The sequence below is a fragment of the Mizuhopecten yessoensis genome, unplaced genomic scaffold, assembly GCF_002113885.1.
Source record: "Mizuhopecten yessoensis strain PY_sf001 unplaced genomic scaffold, ASM211388v2 scaffold2671, whole genome shotgun sequence".
Lineage (NCBI taxonomy): Eukaryota > Metazoa > Mollusca > Bivalvia > Pectinida > Pectinidae > Mizuhopecten > Mizuhopecten yessoensis.
In genome coordinates, this window is record NW_018404662.1 from 1,864,644 (window position 1) to 1,884,934 (window position 20,291).

The 20,291-nt window shown below is 38.2% G+C and overlaps 2 protein-coding genes across 3 annotated transcripts in view; one reads left to right on the top strand and one right to left on the bottom strand.

The window, feature by feature from the left end:
• Positions 1-2,032: 2,032 nt before the first annotated feature.
• On the bottom strand, positions 2,033-13,189 carry LOC110446314 (valacyclovir hydrolase-like). Its single transcript, XM_021491399.1, has 8 exons — positions 12,914-13,189; positions 10,148-10,204; positions 9,262-9,362; positions 8,734-8,900; positions 6,211-6,364; positions 4,206-4,337; positions 2,689-2,812; positions 2,033-2,147 (listed from the first exon to the last, which is right to left on the bottom strand). Exons 1-8 carry the CDS (start codon positions 13,174-13,176, stop codon positions 2,057-2,059), a joined length of 1,089 nt encoding a protein of 362 aa, XP_021347074.1. The 5' UTR covers positions 13,177-13,189; the 3' UTR covers positions 2,033-2,056.
• The window catches only part of LOC110446313 (5-oxoprolinase-like), a 114,736-nt gene continuing 107,633 nt past the window's right edge, over positions 13,189-20,291 (top strand). For both annotated transcript variants that reach the window (XM_021491398.1, XM_021491397.1), the window contains exons 1-3: positions 13,189-13,276; positions 14,167-14,341; positions 19,304-19,495. In XM_021491398.1, coding sequence (XP_021347073.1) covers positions 14,180-14,341; positions 19,304-19,495 — 354 coding nt within the window. In that variant the 5' untranslated portion in view covers positions 13,189-13,276; positions 14,167-14,179. The remainder of the gene's footprint in view (positions 13,277-14,166; positions 14,342-19,303; positions 19,496-20,291) is intronic.

Below are 20,291 nucleotides of genomic sequence, written 5' to 3' on the forward strand. Positions count from 1 at the left end.
CACTGTGTATTAATTATGTTGTGTTATCTGCATCAAGTGTTCAATTGTCATTGTCTAGTTCCAAGACCGATCAGTTAAGTAAAGGTGTGACAGTATGCTTGCCAGTAGCCAAGCCCCCAATATGCCCAGTTTTGTTGGTAAAACAATTCCTGGCAGTCAGGCCAAGTAAACCAGGTCCATTTTTTTGTCATTTTGGTGGATTACCGGTAACAAAATATCAATTTAATGCAATGTTAAAAAAATCTCTGAATACAGCTGGAGTATCTACAGAGCGTTATAAATCACACTCTTTTAGAATAGGCGCTGCTACTAGGGCTTCTGCAGTTGGTATGTCTGATGATGAAATAAAAAAACTGGGTAGATGGGAATCACAGGTGTTTAAGTCATACATTCGAGTCCCAACCATGGAGTTGTGCTGAGGCTTGTAAGACTCATACAGTACCTTGCAGTAGTCTGGGTGAACATTACTCAGCATTGTATCAATTTAAAATATTTTAAATGTATTTTGGAGCTACCAAGGCAAGTGTATAAATGTATTTCTACAGTTTATTTTAGTTAAATTTTCTAGAGATCACCTGTCAGCTTTGCATCTGATTGTCAGTTTAAGACTTTCAGATGTCAGAAACCGTATTTGGATCGTGGGGTCCTCATTAGTGAAAAGGGCCTTTTTCCATGCAAGGAAGTCAGGGGATGGAGTAAATCTTGGGCTGAGCCGCTACCATGCCAGTGTATGGTGGCAAGGGAAAGGTGGTCTGCGTTGGAGAGAACTGGAGCCTTTCGTTAGACATCTGCTGACGGTCGAGGACACCCCCCACATTATGGTGATTCACTGTGGTGGGAATGATCTTGGGCAACTAGTGAGTTGTGACCTCCGCCACTCTATATTAAAAACAATGGACAGTTTGATGAAGTTGATGCCAGAGACAAAATTTGTTTGGTCACAAATTTTACCTCGGTTGGAGTGGCGAAATGAAATTGTTCATGTGGCTGTTGATAGGGCCAGGGTGAGGGTCAATAGCAAAGTGGCCAGTCATTTCACAGCCATAGGAGGCAGTTATATTAGATACCCTGAGATACGGGAAGATTGCCCTGATCTTTTTATGGACAAGGTCCATCTGTCCGAGTTAGGCAATGAAATGTTTTTGTATCATTTGCAGCAGGATCTTGGCAATATTCTTTCAAAAAGTATTGATATCTAAATTGTTGTCAGGTTTGAATTGCGATTACGATTATTTGGCTGTGGCGGCATGAGGTGCCCAGTCTTACTACTGAGTTGCTTGTCCTCACAGTAGTAGCGGGTGTCTGATGTTTAATTTGAATTTTGCGGTATGGTGGCGTTGGCTATGCCTGCTACCTTTTTGTGTGACTGCAGGCATTGCCATGTGGCGGTCTTTTGAGGCAACACCAGTACCGCTTCAGTGAAATTTTTTACCATATTGACCAGTTGTCATTCAATGAACAGTTTCACTTTAAATAAGTTTGTGAAGTTCACAAATTGTATTTGCAATTTAATAGCATAATTAATTTGAAGTGTACAGCTGTTCCCAGTGTTCACTTAAATTACAAATATTTCTAATGGGACCAACTATTGTCAAATAAGTAATTGGTAAAGTGGGGAAAATGGGGTGTACATCTGTTCCCAGTGTTCACTTTATTTGTCCTTATTTCAATTGTCCCAAGTTTTGCAATTTTGCACAAGTTTGATCAAGTTGATCTGCAGTTATCTAAGTTTGGTTTGCCCTATGACTCTAATTTAGAGTCGGTAACCACATCTGTATGAAGCCGTGGCCATATAATCGCCAAACCTTAAAAAATAAAAATATTATAGTAGCTAATTTGGTGTTTGCGTTGTTTGTGTCTTTGATAACTAGTTTTACGATACACATAATTACATATTGCAAAAATAGAGACTATGTTCTGTATGCAGGTACAACCTTTCACAAATGTATTCCAAATATATTTATTTGAGGAGACAAAAATTCTCCAGGAAGACAATTAATCATGATATGCGATATAAAAAAATGCAAGACACTTTAGGGAATATGACCCAGTGACTTTATTTCTTCAAAAACTCCTCGACGAGGGAGTTGAATTCTTTTGAGTAGCGGATGTGCAGGTTGTGTTTCCCCTCCGGCATTAGAAATAACCTGGTAAGTAAAGCAGATAAATATTAACTGATACAGAAATAACAGCTAAAGTACCAAACATTTTACTATATTTTACAATATGATCCCATCAATAGTCTTGAATTTAATTGAGTTATTATACATAATACACAATATTTCCTATAGGTACCTAATAAAATGGTAAACCTCCAGTCATAATTAAACGAAATTAAAAACAGATGTTGTTTCTGTTCAAATTACACAAAATTATAGCTGCTAGACTAGAGAGTTTGTACAATCCAAGCGGTTAACAATCATGGCAAACAGTCATGTCTCTGATACAGTTCAATGACGACCTACACCAGTGTCAAATAAAATGTTCATCCCCCATATAATACTCATCCGGATAGGTATCTTATGGTAATGAATATTTTATAGGACACCGGTATTAGGATATAGTATTTACAAATCAGTCAATGTATAACCTAACATATACTGAACACTTACTCTGAGCCCTTGATGTTAGCATGTAGGTAAACACTTACTCTGAGCCCTTGATGTTAGCATGTAGGTGAACACTTACTCGGAGCACTTGATGTTAGCATGTAGGTAGTCAGGATGTTCCTGTTCTACCAGGGCATCCTTCACGCCGTGGATAATCAGAGTCTTCGCTGTAATATTCTTCAGGTCGTCCATAAAAATATTACCTGAGCCAAACAAAAAATGAAGAGTGATATCCAGATTTAAGAGATGATATTATTGAATTGGACAATTACCCAACATATTGATCTACTAATCATACAAAAATATAAAGTAAACAAATCACCGGTTGAAAAATAATTAATTGTTTTGGGAGTTGCTATACTCAACCACCGAAACGACAGAGGCCTAGTCCTTCCTCAGAAAGAGCCTCAGCACCACAGGGAAATTGGGGATTTAAACAAGATTATCAGAGGCTTAATCTTAAGAGAGAGTATCACAAAGTGGCTGTGACAAGCAGAAGGGGTTTAGTCCTTAGAAAGAGTTTAAAATGGGTTTTGATAAGTTTGCTTTAGTTTTGTTTTTCATCCAATTACCGTAACAATTATGGTCATTTAAGGGCATTCTAGGTTTAGTTGGTAGAGGAATTTGCGGCCAGTACCTGGTGATTGCTTCACGTAGGCCTTGAACCTGCAACCCAGTGGTGGAGGGCTAATGATCATAGATCTCCAACACCTTCAACCACTCGGCCACTATAGCCACCGGTTTTGATAAGGTCAGGAGGTTAAGTCTGACAAGGTCAGGAGGTTAAGTCTGATAAGGTGAGAGGACTAAGTCTTCGAAAAAAGTGTTACAAGGGGAATGTGACAAAGTTGGGGTGCTAGAGTCTGTCTAAAGAGTGTTACAAGGGGAATGTGACAAAGTTGGGGTGCTAGAGTCCGTCTAAAGAGTGTTACAAGGGGAATGTGACAAAGTCGGGGTCCTAGAGTCCGTCTAAAGAGTGTTACAAGGGGAATGTGACAAAGTTGGGGTGCTAAAGTCCGTCTAAAGAGTGTTACAAGGAGGTTGTGACAAGGTGAGAGGGCTAATCTTACTCTTCAAAAAGAGTGTGACAATGGGTTTGTGACAAAGGTTGTGATATGGCTTTCTGTTAAAGTAATTTTACAAATAGGCACTAGGAACTATTTTAAAGAGAATACAGTTTGAACCAGTTTGAATCCAAGCTTGTTGATCAGTCACTAAATCGTAAATCACCAACGATGGAGATCTGGCTGGAACCCAGACTTTTCCTTCAGTTGTTTAGGTGTTTAGATTTGACTTATGAAAACACATTATACACTATGCAGAAAAACTTCACTTTACAAAAGCTAGACAAGAAATTTACTGTTCCCAAAAGAGCATCTTCTCTGTTTTTACTGTAGACTTTACCTAGACACTGACTTATCAGACCAGATGATACAGCCCCTCGTGATGTCTGTAAAGACAGGCTTCACTGTAACTAATCGTGATAAGGAATTTAGTAAAATGTTACTTCATAAAAAAAAATCATTAGATTGGATTTAAAGAAAAAATAAGGGTGTTGGGTCAAATGTACTGGGAATACATTCCCTGTCGTTTTACCTTCCCGGTCGTTGTAGTAAGCTTGACAAGCGTCCACCCACTTGCTCCAGTGTTTCTGAAAATACTCTTCTCCGTATACCTTCACAAACGGCTCCCTCATACGGTCACTCCATGATGAAATATCCCGGATCTCTACAGAAAGACATGTTACTTATGTAATCTAAAGTAAATCACTTGGTGTCATTGCCTTCAAATGTTGTACAATAAACAAGAGGCCAACAGGCCTTAACGGTCACCTGAGTCCTACAGTATTTATTTTTGTTGTTGAAATATGTACCAATTTGAGTACAAAATAGTTAAGTATAACGTTAACTTAAGTTTGTCAGGACCATGAGCTGATCATTCCTAGACAGAGTTTCATTTAAATCAGCCTACATGTATTAGAACTTGATATTAAGTTTGAAATAGTTATTTTCAAAATAATGGCCCTGGCAGCCAAATTGGATTTCTGATCTACTCAAAAAATAACAACACTTTTCAGAACCATGAGTTAATCATCCCTACCAAGTTTCAGTTAAATCGGCCTAGTAGAACTTGACTTTAGGTTTGAAATAATTTTTCATAATGATGGCCATGGTGGCCATATTGGATTTCTGATCGACCCGAAAATTAACAACACTTTGTCCAGACCATGAGTCGATCATTCCTACCAAGTTTCAGTTAAATTGGCCAAGTAGAACTTTCATTTAAGTTTGAAATAGTTTTTCAAAATGGCGGCCGTGATGGCCATATTTGATTTCTGATCGACCCGAAAATTAACAACACTTTGTCAGGGAGATGTCGGTAACATTCCCATGAAGTATCAATGAGATCCCTTGGCCAGGATTATAGCTTTAGTTGAAAATGTAAAATGTTAATGGACCTTGTATGATGCACGACGGACCACGCACGACGATGGACGAAGATGGATAGCAATAGGTTACTTGAGCTAAAGCTCAGGTGACCTTGAAATGTGTAAAAAGAAATTAAAATGCCGGTGCACAACTTCAAAATATACTGATCATTCAAGTGAAGTGTCAATACAATCTTTCTGTTACTGTAAAAAGCATATACTTTCGTTTGGGTTAAATTTCGTTATGTTTGTATGGGGACAAATTTGTTGGTATTATATTTCGTGGAATCAATATTTTCAAACCCTGTATTTTTTCTGGTAAGTGAGAAGTTTAAATTGATAGGCGTGACGACACAGTGCAGGTAAATATAGTACAGGTAAGATAGGGCGAGATTTACTCACTCGATGGGTATCGGTCAAATCCGTCACGCCCTATACATGTACATCTAGCTTACACACAAGGAGCGATATGCACATAATGTATACTTTGTAGACTCATGCTTAAATCAAGAATTGTGTCTAAATATAAATACACTATGGATTTATAATAAAAATTAAAAGTTTATTTGATATTTTGTGTGTTTAAAATTTTGTTGGGATTATATTTAAAAACCATGAAAATATTATGCTTTTACAGAAGTTAAGATGAAGTTTTCCGGACAAGTAACTGTGGACTACATCCAGACAGACATCAGGACAGACATCCAGACAGACATCAGGACAGACATCCAGACAGACATCAGGACAGACATCCAGACAGACATCAGGACAGACATCCAGACAGACATCAGGACAGACATCCAGACAGACATCAGGACAGACATCCAGACAGACATCAGGACAGACATCCAGACAGACATCAGGACAGACATCCAGACAGACATCAGGACAGACATCCAGACAGACATCAGGACAGACATCCAGACAGACATCAGGACAGACATCCAGACAGACAGGGTTATTCCAGTATACCCCCCCCCCCTAACTTTGTTGTGGGGGGTATACAAAACTAACTTGAAACATACTTTGTTCTTTGCTGGTGTTGGGGAAATTATTGGACATAATATGTTACAGTATACACAGAAAATAAAGACTTAATTTTTAAAAATGAAGTTATGATTATGATAACAAGTACCTCATGATTAGAACAATAAGCATAGTTTGCTAACTTACTTTCAAATGCATTAATGTCCTGTTCGGTGAAATAAGCATTGGCGCCCCAGACCACCAGCTTGCTGACTAGCGCGGGTTCTTTGGCTGCCAAGATCATCCCAGTGTTACCGCCATCACTCCATCCCAGTACGGAGATCTTACGCAGACCCAGTGTCTGAAGTGATCAAACAAACTTCATATTTCAAAATATTATCAGTATATATACATGTACTTTATTTTTTCCCCACACCTGTATCGACCTTAAAGTCAAATAAAGATATTTTAAAAATAATTAATGAGTCACGAGAAATAGTTGGACAACTATTGCATGTCAAACAAAATCATCCAAGGAAACATATAGTAACAAAGACTTGGAACTCAAACAAGAGGCCCAGAGGGCCTGTATCGCTCACCTGGATTTCTAAGCAATCATGGCAAAACATTCTCATAAATTAGATCCAAGGGAATATGCCAGACCCCAAAGCCAATCCTTGTAGCATATCTGTATAAGATTTTTCATGACCAGCAATTTTATGTATGGTTATGGGGTGGGGATCTCAACTGTTTCCAAGCTGTGACTAAGAAACTAGGTCCCTAGGGGTTCGGTCAGACCCCAGGGCCTATTCTAATATAATGACTGCATTCGTCTCTTTATGCCCAGTATTTGCATATATAATTTTGGGGTGGGACTCTCAACCGTTTAAAAGTTATGGCCTAGGGACTATGTCTCCAAGGGTGGGGCCAGACCCTAGGGCCATCCTGGAAGCAAATGTGCATTCTTCTCTTTAAACTCAGCAATTGTATATATAGTTATATGGTGGGGATCTCAACCATTTCCAAGTAATAAACTTTTTTTGGCCCCACACCTTCGCCTGGGGGGTCAGCCCCACAATTTGTACAATTTTGAATCCCTGCCTCCAATGAATGCTTCCGACCAAATATGATCGATATCCATGGCTACAGAAGAAGTCGTTTATAGCAATATAGCCTAATTGCCCCCCTTTTGGCTCCGCCCTCAGCCCCCTGGTGGGTCAGCCCCACCATTTGTACAATTTTGAATCCCGACCACCTTGGGATGCTTTCAGTCAAATATGGTTGATATCCATCTCTTAGTTCCAGAGGAGAAGTCGCTTAAAGCAATATAGCCAAATTGCCCCCTTTATGCCCCACCCTCAGCCCCCTGGGGGGTCAGCCTGACCATTTGTACAATTTTAAATCACCACCACCTAGGGATGCTTCCAGTCAAATTTAGTTAAATTCCAATCAGTGGTTAAGAAGAAGAAGTCGTTTAAAGAAATTGTTGACGGACGGACGACAGACGCCACGGTATGGCATAATCTCACCTTGGTCCTTCGGACCAGGTGAGCTGATAAAATATGTGAGATTTTGTCTCATTTACATGCACAATGTCGTTCTTCTGAACTATCTTGACAGCTGTTGATATAAAACTGACCCCTGTCCTTTGACCTTAAACGTGGATCAAGGTCAGTCATTTGGACACAGTTTCAATAGCTGTCTATCCCAAAAAGCTATGGGTATAATACTACAGTAGGACTTTCAAAGCTCATGGTTCTGTAGCGGTTATTCATTAAGGAAAAATTAGATGCCAGATGGATACCCATAATTGCACAAGCTTGCATGAAAAATCATATTGACACAAACATATTGTATTCAACTTGTAGTTATGTTTCCAACCAGCTGGTCCTTTTACAAAGCTGAGACGAAATTGTGAAAACTCCTGTTAACAATGAGACAGGCTGAACTGTGATGGTAGACCTGGTAAGTACTGGAAGGAAATATAAGCCTCGAAAGATAATGTGAACTGGAAGGATATTGTAACAGTTTTATTTACCACTAGTGACGAGAAGGATGAAATAAGGTACTTATTAACTGCTAAACAAGTTTGTTTTTACACAAGGATTGAATTGCCAAAAAATAATAACGTTTAATCAGGACCATGAGTCGATCATTCCTACAAAGCTTCAGTTCAATCGACCAAGCAGAACTTGACTTTAAGTTTGAAATAGTTTTTCAAAATGGCGTCCGTGGCGGCCATATTGGATTTCTGATCGACCCGAAAAATAACAACACTTGGTCAGGGAGATGTCAGAAACCTTCCCATGAAATATTAATAATATCCCTTTACCAGAATTTCAGCTTAAGTTGAAAATTTAAAATGTTAACGGACGACGGACGACGGACGGACGAGGACGGACGAGGACGGACGAGGACGGACGAAGACGGATAGTAATAGGTCACTTGAGCTAAAGCTCAGGTGACCTAAAAATGCTGTTCAATCCTTATATTTACATTTGAAATTTTTAGTTGTTATTAACATTGGTTATTATCAAACCTCACCAAAATGTTTGCTTCTAACGGCTTTCTCATGTTAATCAAGGCGGGTGGAGAAACTTCCAAATGACACTGATCCAATTGCATTCATAGCCCTATGAACACAATTTCTTATGATAATGCTTATAGAGGAACTTGCCATGGAAATGTAAATATTTGATGTTCACCCTATAAGAATATGTCATTCATTACCTTACAAAGTTGGAGGGCATCATCAGCATCCCTCTGTAAGTACTCTAGAGGCCATGTCCTCTCCGGAGGGATGCTCCGCCCGTAGCCTTGGGGATCCATCGCCACCAAGGTGTAGTCAGACTTATTAAACCCTGTCAACTGCTTCTCAAAATCGGTTCTGGTTGATCCTGAAAGATTCAGCATTGTAAGATTTCAGTATATTACCAAACAAATGTATACCTGTAAGTACAAGAAGTCAAATATTCAATACAATTTTTTTTTTATAGTTGAATTTTATCCCACATTTCCACAATTTGAGCCAGTTTCAGAACCACTGTATAAAGAATAATCCTGTTGTTAATATAGATGTAAATTTTGTGAAGTATGTATCAATGCATTTGAGTATTTTTTAAAGTATTTAACATTAGTACTGGTATATATTGACAAACGCTACAGATAAAAAGTGTTCCAGTACCTACAATGTACCTGTATATAGAGTCACAGACCTGTGATATTTGATGTTTAACATGTACAGTTCATACTACTTACCAAGTGCTCCTGGAAGGAGCAGGAGAATCTCCTGACCGTCACCTGTCGTCTCAAAATGAATATCCATACCATTGACCTTTTCCTTATGAGACACAATTGCACTGAAAGTGGTACATAAAGAACTGACATATGATGACATAATTGGGAAGAATTTTATGGTGGTTTAAGTCCATTAAACTGAAAGGGGCCATAGTGGCAGAGTGGTTAAGGAGTCTGACCATCTATGATCAGTAGCCCTCCACCAATGGGTCACAGGTTTGAGGCCTACGTGGAGCAGGTGCCAGTCATTAGCTGCAGTTCAGTGGTTTTCTCCATATACTTAGGCTCTGCTCCACACCAAAACCTGGCTTGTCCTTAAATTACCATAAATGTTCATAGGATGTAAAGCACAAACAAACCAAGACATCAGAATGAATATGAGAAATAGTGTTACATTTGATACAATTTTTCAGTATGTAGAAATCATCAAAGAAACAATATAGTTATTTATAAAAGTTGAACAGACAAATGTACAAAATGATTTCAAATTAACTGTAAAACTTAAACTACAAAATATTTTTAACATTCCAAAATTATTTTTTAAGCCTACTAAAAAACAATCCTGCAAATTACCAAATCAATTGACCAAAGTTATTTATATAAGGGGAAATAAGAATGAAGAGAAAGCTAGAAAAATATAAGGACTGTAGGCAGTCTTCGGACACGAGCTAAAAATGTAGGGACTGTAGCTAGTCTAGTGACATTGATTTGGAAACATATGGATTGTGGCCAGTCTTTGGACAAGAGCTAAAAAATGTAGAGACTGTAGCTAGCCTAGTGACAGTGATTTGGAAACATATGGACTGTGGCCTGTCTAGTGTTCACATTGGCTGTATATATATCTTACCTTTGTTTGTCAGCATCTGCAAGTTTAGTCCTTGCTTGTTGCATCTTGGCAAAAAATCTGAAAGGAAAAAAAGGTACATGTATGAGATTAAAAAAAAGAAGTTTTTGATCATTACTGACCACTAAGGAAGCTACAATATTTTAAGTTAAAAAATTGGATATGAATTATGACCAACAGACCTATCACAAGGGTGATGTGATAGAGGCCAGTCACAAGGGTGATGTGATAGAGGCCAGTCACAATGGTGATATGACAGAGGCCAGTCACAAGGGTGATGTGATAGAGGCCAGTCACAAGAGTGATGTGATAGAGGCCAGTCACAAGGATGATGTGATAGAGTGCGGCACAGGGACGATGTGATAGAGGCCAGTCACAAGGGTGATGTGATAGAGGCCAGTCACAAGGGTGATGTGTTAGATGCTATTCACAAGGGTGATGTGATAGAGGCCAGTCACAAGGGTGATGTGGTAGATGCCAGTCACAGGGGGTAATGTGATAGATGCTAGTCACAAGGGTGATGTGATAGAGGCTGGTCATAACAGTGATGAGATAGAGGCCAGTCACAAGGGCGATGTGATAGAGGCCGGTCACAAGGGTAATGTGATAGAGGCCAGTCACAAGGGTGATGCGATAGAGGCCAGTCACAAGGGTGATGTGATAGAGGCCAGTCATAAATGTGATGTGATAGAGACCTGAGTCAAAAGGGTGATGTGATAGAGGCCAGTCAGCGTGATGGGATAGCTAGAGGCCAGTCACAAGGGTGATGTGATAGAGGCCAGTCATAAGGGTGATGTGATAGAGACCTGAGTCGAAAGGGTGATGTGATAGAGGCCTGTCACAAGCGTGATGGGATAGCTAGAGGCCAGTCACAAGGGTGATGTGATAGAGGCCAGTCACAAGGGTGATGTGATAGAGGCCAGTCACATGGGTGATATGACAGAGGCCAGTCACAAGAGTGATGTGATAGAGGCCAGTCACAAGAGTGATGTGATAGAGGCCAGTCACAAGGATGATGTGATGGAGTGCGGCACAGGGACGATGTGATAAAGGCCAGTCACAAGGGTGATGTGATAGAGGCCAGTCACAAGGGTGATGTGTTAGATGCTAGTCACAAGGGTGATGTGGTAGAGGCCAGTCACAAGGGTGATGTGGTAGATGCCAGTCACAGGGGGTAATGTGATAGATGCTAGTCACAAGGGTGATGTGATAGAGGCTGGTCATAACAGTGATGAGATAGAGGCCAGTCACAAGGGTGATGTGATAGAGGCCAGTCACAAGGGTAATGTGATAGAGGCCAGTCACAAGGGTGATGCGATAGAGGCCAGTCACAAGGGTGATGTGAAAGAGGCCAGTCATAAGGGTGATGTGATAGAGACCCAAGTCAAAAGGGTGATGTGATAAGAGGCCAGTCACAAGCGTGATGGGATAGCTAGAGGCCAGTCAAAAGGGTGATGTGATAGAGGCCAGTCACAAGAGTGATGGGATAGATAGAGGCTAGTCACAAGGGTGATGTGATAGAGGCCAGTCACAAGGGTGATGTGGTAGATGCCAGTCACAGGGGGTAATGTGATAGATGCTAGTCACAAGGGTGATGTGATAGAGGCTGGTCATAACAGTGATGAGATAGAGGCCAGTCACAAGGGTGATGTGATAGAGGCCAGTCACAAGGGTAATGTGATAGAGGCCAGTCACAAGGGTGATGCGATAGAGGCCAGTCACAAGGGTGATGTGAAAGAGGCCAGTCATAAGGGTGATGTGATAGAGACCCAAGTCAAAAGGGTGATGTGATAAGAGGCCAGTCACAAGCGTGATGGGATAGCTAGAGGCCAGTCAAAAGGGTGATGTGATAGAGGCCAGTCACAAGAGTGATGGGATAGCTAGAGGCTAGTCACAAGGGTGATGTGATAGAGGCCAGTCACAAGGGTGATGTGATAGAGGCCAGTCACAAGGGTGATGTGATAGAGGCCAGTCACAAGGGTGATGGAATAGAGGTCAGTGTTAGGGTGATAGATATCAGGGCACGGTGGCCATATCCACGATGACAGGTCATATGCACCTAGCCAGAAGAATTCCTAGAAATTCCCTACAGGTCCAATACCAACAGCAATACTCAAAAACACGAACTAGACAAACATTTTTTTTTCCTCGTACCATACTAGACTTGAACAAATTACCATCTGACATCTTTATTATGCACCCACTTTCAACTCTTTCAAAACAATATTCTCTTCTTTCCAGACACACCTATAAAATTGAAGATGCTGAGTAATTAGTTACCTCAACAGACTTTACATAATAATTTACCATTTCTATTCATTTCCGCCTTTTCCGAACAGGCTTGCTCGGACCTCTCTTTCGGATTCTCCTCAAACCTAGGCCGTTTTCGTTTAAACGGTTGAACCGGTTGGACCACAGTTGTTCGTTTATTAAATAAGGTCGAACCTAAAAATCTGATGCTGCTTTCAGGCGAGCCTTGACAAAGCGTTGCAAGGCCTGCACAATCATTTGCAGGTCCGCCAGGAATTATACCCGAAAATGTTAAATTTAAAGACGGTCAAACCAGTTGTTCCGCATAAACGAACAGGTCCTTAGATGTTCCTTCTCTTAACTTTAACTAAGTGAATAAATTATATAGACTGTCATTTGTCCTGCATAAACCCAACTTCGTGACAAAATCTTCAATCAGTTGAAGGTGGTCACTATATGGTAGACCTAGAACTGTTAAGATATGTATAAGCTTATAGCCTCATTCTATCAAAGTGTTACCCTGGATCGACATTTCCTGTGGCAAGTTGTCTTCTAGTCTGGATGCTAGTCTTTATCTCCGGGACAACATTCACGTGATTCTTTATAACAATGAAGCGCCTGTAAGTACAGGTCCCGAGAAACTTTGTAATCCTCCTCGACATGTTTAGAGACACCATGCAGAATGTAGGTCGGTACCGTCTGTAAATATCTACTTTCGTTTTCCATACAGAGAGTACACAAAGGGAAGTAACTGGCAAAAATCTTACTCGAGTTCTCGTCATATTGGGGTACGTAACAGCTGTAGGTTCCTTCGGCCTGGAATTTTAGGATTAGGTGGACATTTTGCAGAAGATATCGGTTCCTTGCCTTATAATCCAACAGGTGATTATACCATTTGTTTTGTTGTGAGTGAGCTGAGTGACATGACATGTAACGTTATATCTACGATAAAAAAAATATGTAACAATATAGCCTAACTGTGGGGTGAAAAACTCGGACGGGTCATTAATCTGGACGGTGGTCTAGAAAAAGTATGATTAGGAACACACACATGGACCAATCTAACGTTAGTGCAGGCAAAATCTCCATGCACCCAAATTAGCCACCCTGTGACGAAAATGCCATATGACGTCATAATACATAAGATGTGATGTTTGACAAGAAGAGGTATAAGAAGAGAAAAGTTATTTTATAAATCAAAACATATCTTGTAACGTAGCACATCATAAAAATTTGGTCTGTGCGACGAACATCTCGTCAACTTAACTCTGACATTAATCCTTTTGGTTGTGATTTAATTTTTTTACCTAATATAATACCCGATATTTTCTTGTTGAAATAGTGGAACTTTTAAGCATCGTAAAAATAAGGGGCCCGAATTTCAAAGAACGGATAATTATTATTTTTTCTGTAGGGGAAACTACCCATAAACGGTAAAGTAGCAGTGTTTTATCTACCTTTTTCATAAAGTGGGTCATTTCTCGATCATAATGAAGTTCTGAAAATCATTGAGTCATCCTATGTAAAATTAATCAATTTTAACAAATTCAAGGAGTCAAATTGAAAAACTGAGTATTCGACTCATGATTCTCAGGTAGATAAAACACTGTAGTAAGTGTCAAGTCTAGATTGATCCAGGAAACAGTTTTCTTTCTTGCAAAAATACTTTAATTGTCAACATTTTCAATGTATTTGTTATTTTAAAAAGAGAGAAATTGTAGTGAATTTAGATGACTTATTGATTTGATTATTAATTTATTTGTATACAACAGTGACACGGTGGAAATGGCTGACATGTTCCAGTTTGCGATTGATCGTGGTGGTACCTTTACTGACATCTGGGCTAGATGTCCTGGAGGTGAAGTAAAAGTCATGAAGCTGTTATCCGTAGACCCTAAAAACTACCCTGATGCCCCCAGGGAGGGCATTCGGCGCATCATGGAGGAGGTGAGCTTTAATTTACACCACAGGAAAAGATAAATATAACTTACATGTAGAATAAGGGTACGTGATTACGTACAGGACGTGATCGTCTTGGAGACATATTTGGATTTTTTTTTATGTAAATCTGTGTAAAAAGTGTACAAAATCAGATACCCTTACTCTATACTGTAGCTTTATCACCAACTTTGAGAAAAATGGAAAATGTCAAAAAATAATTAAAAAAAAAATAACACATGCATACATATAAATATATAAATATACAACATTTGATATAGTGCCCTATCTAGCTAACATAAGCCACTCTAAAGCGCTTTACAGTACATATATATACAATTTGATACAGTAAATATGATTAGCATATATATTAATCAATATACAATATTGAAGAATTCGCAGGAGCTGCCTTATCAGGCGCTAACTACTAGTCCTATGCCACCTGACTAATATTTGTATGTGTGTATGCATGTCTGTGCTGGAGATGTATTGTGTATATGCAAAATAACAGAGTTTATTTCCAGAGCGATGAAAAGTCAAAATCTACATATGTATACAGACAATGTCAGATTTGTGAACATCTAGTGACATGTTACTGACAGGGACAGTGGGAATTTTATTCATCTCAATAATTGTATTTAGTCATAGGTACAACCCCAGGAATTCATTTTGGGTGTTACCTAAAATTTTAAACTAAATTATAATTGTCATGTCGGTTGTACATGTATACTACTTCCTGGCACCAAACAATATATAGAACTTCATTATTTCTGAGATTGTGACAATTATAAATTCCCTGCCGAGCAGAGCGAGGCAATTTTTTTTCTGAAGATGTAATAATAAACTTGTTCAAGCACTGCCAAGCGTAGAAAGCTAGTATTTATCGGACATTATTTCCATTGTCAAACAGATCTCATAAGGCATAGAATAGTTTTCTGAGTTTGCAGTATTATTCCAGGTTATATTTTATAACATAGAGTATTTATATTTTATGATGGCCGAGTGGAGCGAGTGTTATCAAATTCTCTGAAACAATGGTAAAAATGTAGGTTTTTGGTTAAAATGTTGATGTTTGTGTCATGCTTTTCATGTGCATGTAGTTTAGGCGAGCATTTTTGCAATTAAATATTAATGTATTTTGTCATGAATATGAATTATGATTTGACTGATTGTCTTTTATTGTGAATTTGTATGCATGCATATGTATAAGAGCAACACCTGTTAAAAAGGATATATATATATACATGCCAGGCTTTTATGCTAACACTGGTTATTATTCACCTGATAACGTGATGCTAAGGTGGATGCTTTATTGTCTTTGAACTTTTCGAAATTTACATTTTTTAACAGGTATAATATTAAATCACTCCTGGTGATCATGTGTACATGAAACCACAGGTGAAAATACAGGTTTATCTATCATGAAATGGACTCTACCTTTGAAATAACAATTAACATATATACCTAATTCCAACAGATGGTTTTATCCCCTCTCAACAGTCAGGGTGATCACCACACCGTGACATTAGAACAATACGATTAGGTAGACAGTCCGTTGAGCCTTCACCACTGACCTGACTGGAGACCCTACTAATATATAAACAAAAGAGGATTAACCGTTTATAGTATAAGTAGTGGACTCCTTGTTTGGGCAACTGCACCCTGAGGCATATATAGATATTCAAACTGCTGCTTGCCATAGAAAGTCATAGTTCACGGGTTGGTTGATGTTAGAAGAAAATCCCATATGAATAAGAGGAAAATCTTGAAAAACCTAAGTCCAGATTATTTTTGGACACAGAAAAGGGTGTTGCCCGGGCAACTAGGGCAACACCCCTGGGTCTGCCACTGAACCCCTAATTGAGGCACATGGAAAATATGACCTTGGTGACATTGGCACCCATGTCAGGCCATGGGAAATATGTTAATGTCTTGATCTTGCCTTCACAGGTATGGCTGATGTTAGAAGACTAAAGAAAAATATTTCATAGATGTGGAATATTTATTATTATGTCACAGAGGTGAACATCTAGTCTATTAGTAGTCACGAATAGTCTGACATTTATTTACCCCTACGGGGAGCCCCATGTTTCCCTGGCTTAGACCTACAAATTATCTATATATAGATCTAGATGTGACCAAAATCGGATAGTTTTTGTGTCGCCTGCGAAAAGCTGGTGACACATATAGGTATTGCTATGTCGGCGTCGTCCGCACAGAGGTTTTCGTGCGATTACTTGAGTTTCCTTGGGCCGATCAAACTCAAACTTCATGCAGTGCTTCCTTACCAAAAGTGCTTGCTTGGGATTGCTTTTCAGGTCCGAAGGTCAAAGGTCAAGGTCACTGTTACTATAAATAGAAAATCTGTTTTTGTGCGATAACTTGAGTTTCCTTGGGCCGATCAAACTCAAACTTCATGCAGTGCTTCCTTACCAAAAGTGCTTGCTTGGGATTGATTTTCAGGTCCGAAGGTCAAAGGTCAAGGTCACTGTTACTATAAATAGAAAATCTGTTTTCGTGCGATAACTTGAGTTTTCTTGGGCCGATCAAACTCAAACTTCATGCAGTTCTATTGCTTTTCAGGTCCAAAGGTTAAAGGTCAAGGTCACTGGTTACTATAAATAGAAAATTTGTTTTCGTGCGATAACTTGAGTTTCCTTGGGCCGATCAAACTCAAACTTCATGCAGTGCTTCCTTACTAAAAGTGCTTTCTTGGGATTGCTTTTCAGGTCCGAAGGTCAACGATCAAGGTCACTGTTACTATAAAAAGAAAATCTGTTTTTGTGCGATAACTTAAGTTTCCTTGGGCCGATCTTACTCAAACTTCATGCAGTGCTAAGCAAGTCCTGCGCAGGTGACACATCCACTTCTGTGGAATTCTTGTTTGAAAAATACAGTGTTCGGACCGACATATTCATGCATGTTAGTAAAGTTTTTGTACTCTATTATATATAAAGATTGACAAAGAGATACCGCCAGCACCATAAAAAAAACTGAACAAAGTTTAAAAGAAATCCAGAATACAAAGTTGTTAAATATCTAATTTTAGAGGTAGAACTCGTTTTTACATGTGAGATGTTAAGATAATCTGTAGAGTACATACTTGAATGAGCAAGCATGTTTTAAAACGTTGGACGATTAAATTTTGTTCTGAAGTAGTAAAGAACAATATTATTTCGAGTACAGATAACTTAACTTGAATCCCGCCTTACTGTATTCCGATATTTGTTGTCCATGAAATACATTTGTATACTTACTGAGGGTACATGTAACTATTTCCTGCATTAAGCTTGAAATACGCGAGTAAAGTATCATGCTAATTTATATATAATGTATGTATGTGGTGTAAATACGTTTTAACTAGAACATTTGCTAAACATATAACGTATTGTCTTTCTTTATTATTTTTATTTACCAAATTGACCAATTAACCGGTAATTACTCTATCTAAAGATTGTTCGAGTAACCGGTTACCACAGTTTGCCTGGTTTTGACAATTCTAGTTAAATGGTATATAATGTTAATATCTTTAAACAAGTGTTGAAACTTCTTTCCAAATTACTGAAAAATCTTTGTTCCAAAATATTCAGGTGTTGAAACATCAGTACCACAATTAAGGCACCTGTTGCAAACCCTTTTCATGTAGAAATAGATAGTTAGTACCTGTACAACATTAATGTTATTGATATTGAAGCTCACATACATTTTTCAATCTGCAGCCCTGTTCTAATCAGATTAGGAGACTTAAATTCTAGCAGGAAGGGATTTGAAAGTTACTGATTATGTTGACAAGAAACCTTACTAATTGATTAAACATTTAATCGGTTTTGTTATATTAATGTATCAGGCAAGACGTATTATGCAGTGTTTATTGTGATGATCTCGGATTTAATGTAGTTAATTAGACAAACAAGTGATGACTTGACTAAATTTTGTTCTCATATAAACCTCAGACATGATCATGATACTCGGGTTACTTGTTGTGTAATACCATCCTCTCTGTCGCTGCCAAACACTGTAACATTATGGCAAGCCAAGTTGTCATTTATTCATGGAGCAATGTTGATCCAGTACTTAACCAAATAATATAAGATATCTCATATTCTTTTCTTTATAAAATATCTTATATTATATAAGATATCTCATAAAAGATATAAGGTATCTTAATTTCTTTATGAGATATCTTATATAATATATAATATATCTTATATAAAGATAATTAATTGCGATATCTTAAAGAGAACGAGACTCTTGCGAGACGGACAAAGAAGAAATGTTTGAAAATGAGTGATGTTGTAAGGTCACATCCGTTAAAAGATATAAGATATCTTATAATATAAATAAGATATCTTATAAAGAAAAGTTTATGAGATATCTTATAAGTTTATAAGATATCTTATAAAGTATATAAGATATCTTATAAAATATATAAGATATCTTATAAAAGATAAAAGCTATCTCATAAACTTTAAATAAGATATCTTATATGTTTATAAGATATCTTATATGTTTATGAGATATCTTATATGTTTAAAAGATATCTTATATATTTATAAGATATCTTATATGTTTATAAGATATCTTATATAATTTATATAATATATAAGATATCTTATATAATTTATATGATATATAAGATATCTTATTTAGTATATAAGATATGTATCTGATTTATTATATTATTATATAAGATATCTTATATAATTTGATCAAGTACTGGATCAACATTGCTCCATGAATAAATGACAACTTGGCTTGCCATATAACATAGCTACTTACATGTATATAAGTTTACTGGCACTTAAAGTGCAATCCCAATAGTATACGTTGTATTTGTGTTAAACAGACCAGTAATTATTTAAGCATTTTTCTCGTCGACTCTAAAGTGCAAGTTAAGTAAATTTGCTAAAACTTGCAATCGGGTATGAAATAACCAATAAATTTCATGTGAAGTTAAATTGCGATTTACAGGTAGGGGGGCATATCCTCCCCCCAGATGAGCCGCTGGACTCTGCCCAGATTGACTGGATTAGGATGGGGACAACAGTGGCCACCAATGCCTTACTGGAGAGGAAGGGGGAACCTATGGCTCTGGCCATCACCAAAGGCTTCAGAGATCTCCTACACATAGGCAACCAGGCACGCCCCAACATCTTTGATCTGGTATATACTGTGAAATTTTTGCTGCTGTTTATTTTTAGCCTTTTTTGCCCTCCATAATGAGGGTGAATTTATCATTACAGGGAATATAAGTAAACAGCATAAACATAGTAATTAAATGTGAAGGGCAAAATTAACACTAGGGTATCTAAGGACAAAAATAATAAAACAAAGATGCAGTTAATGTGGCGTTAACTTTTCCATTTGATGTAACACTGAAAATGATATCAGTAATGCTGGTTATTGACAGAATGTTGCATGATATATTTCAGTAATAATAATAATAATAATAATTCAAAGTTCTTATATACCGCTTTATCACAACCTAGTTCGTAGTTCATTATTATCCGTGGTTATAGGGCCTTTGCAACCAGCCAATATCTTTCTCAACTCCCTGGGGAGCATACAGCCGTTGCTGCCATTTCGGCACGAGTAGCTAGCAATCTACAATTCTAGCACTGTCCAACCACATACTCATTTACAGCTGAGTAGACTGGAACAAGCGGAGTAAAGTATCTTGCTCAAAGATACATGACGGTGCCGTGCCGTAACTCGAACCTGCAACACTTACGTCACAAGCCTGGTGTACACCACTAGCCTCCATAATTCTTATTAAATTGATTTAATACTTATTAATACTTATTTGAGATGCATGTATGATATTTATTTGATAAATATACGTTTGATTTTGTTGTGCATATCTTGAAAACATCCATTAATATCTTTTTATACGCCCGTCGAAGACGGGGACGTATTATGTCACGTGAGCGGGCGGGCGGTCGGTCGGGCGGGCGGGCGG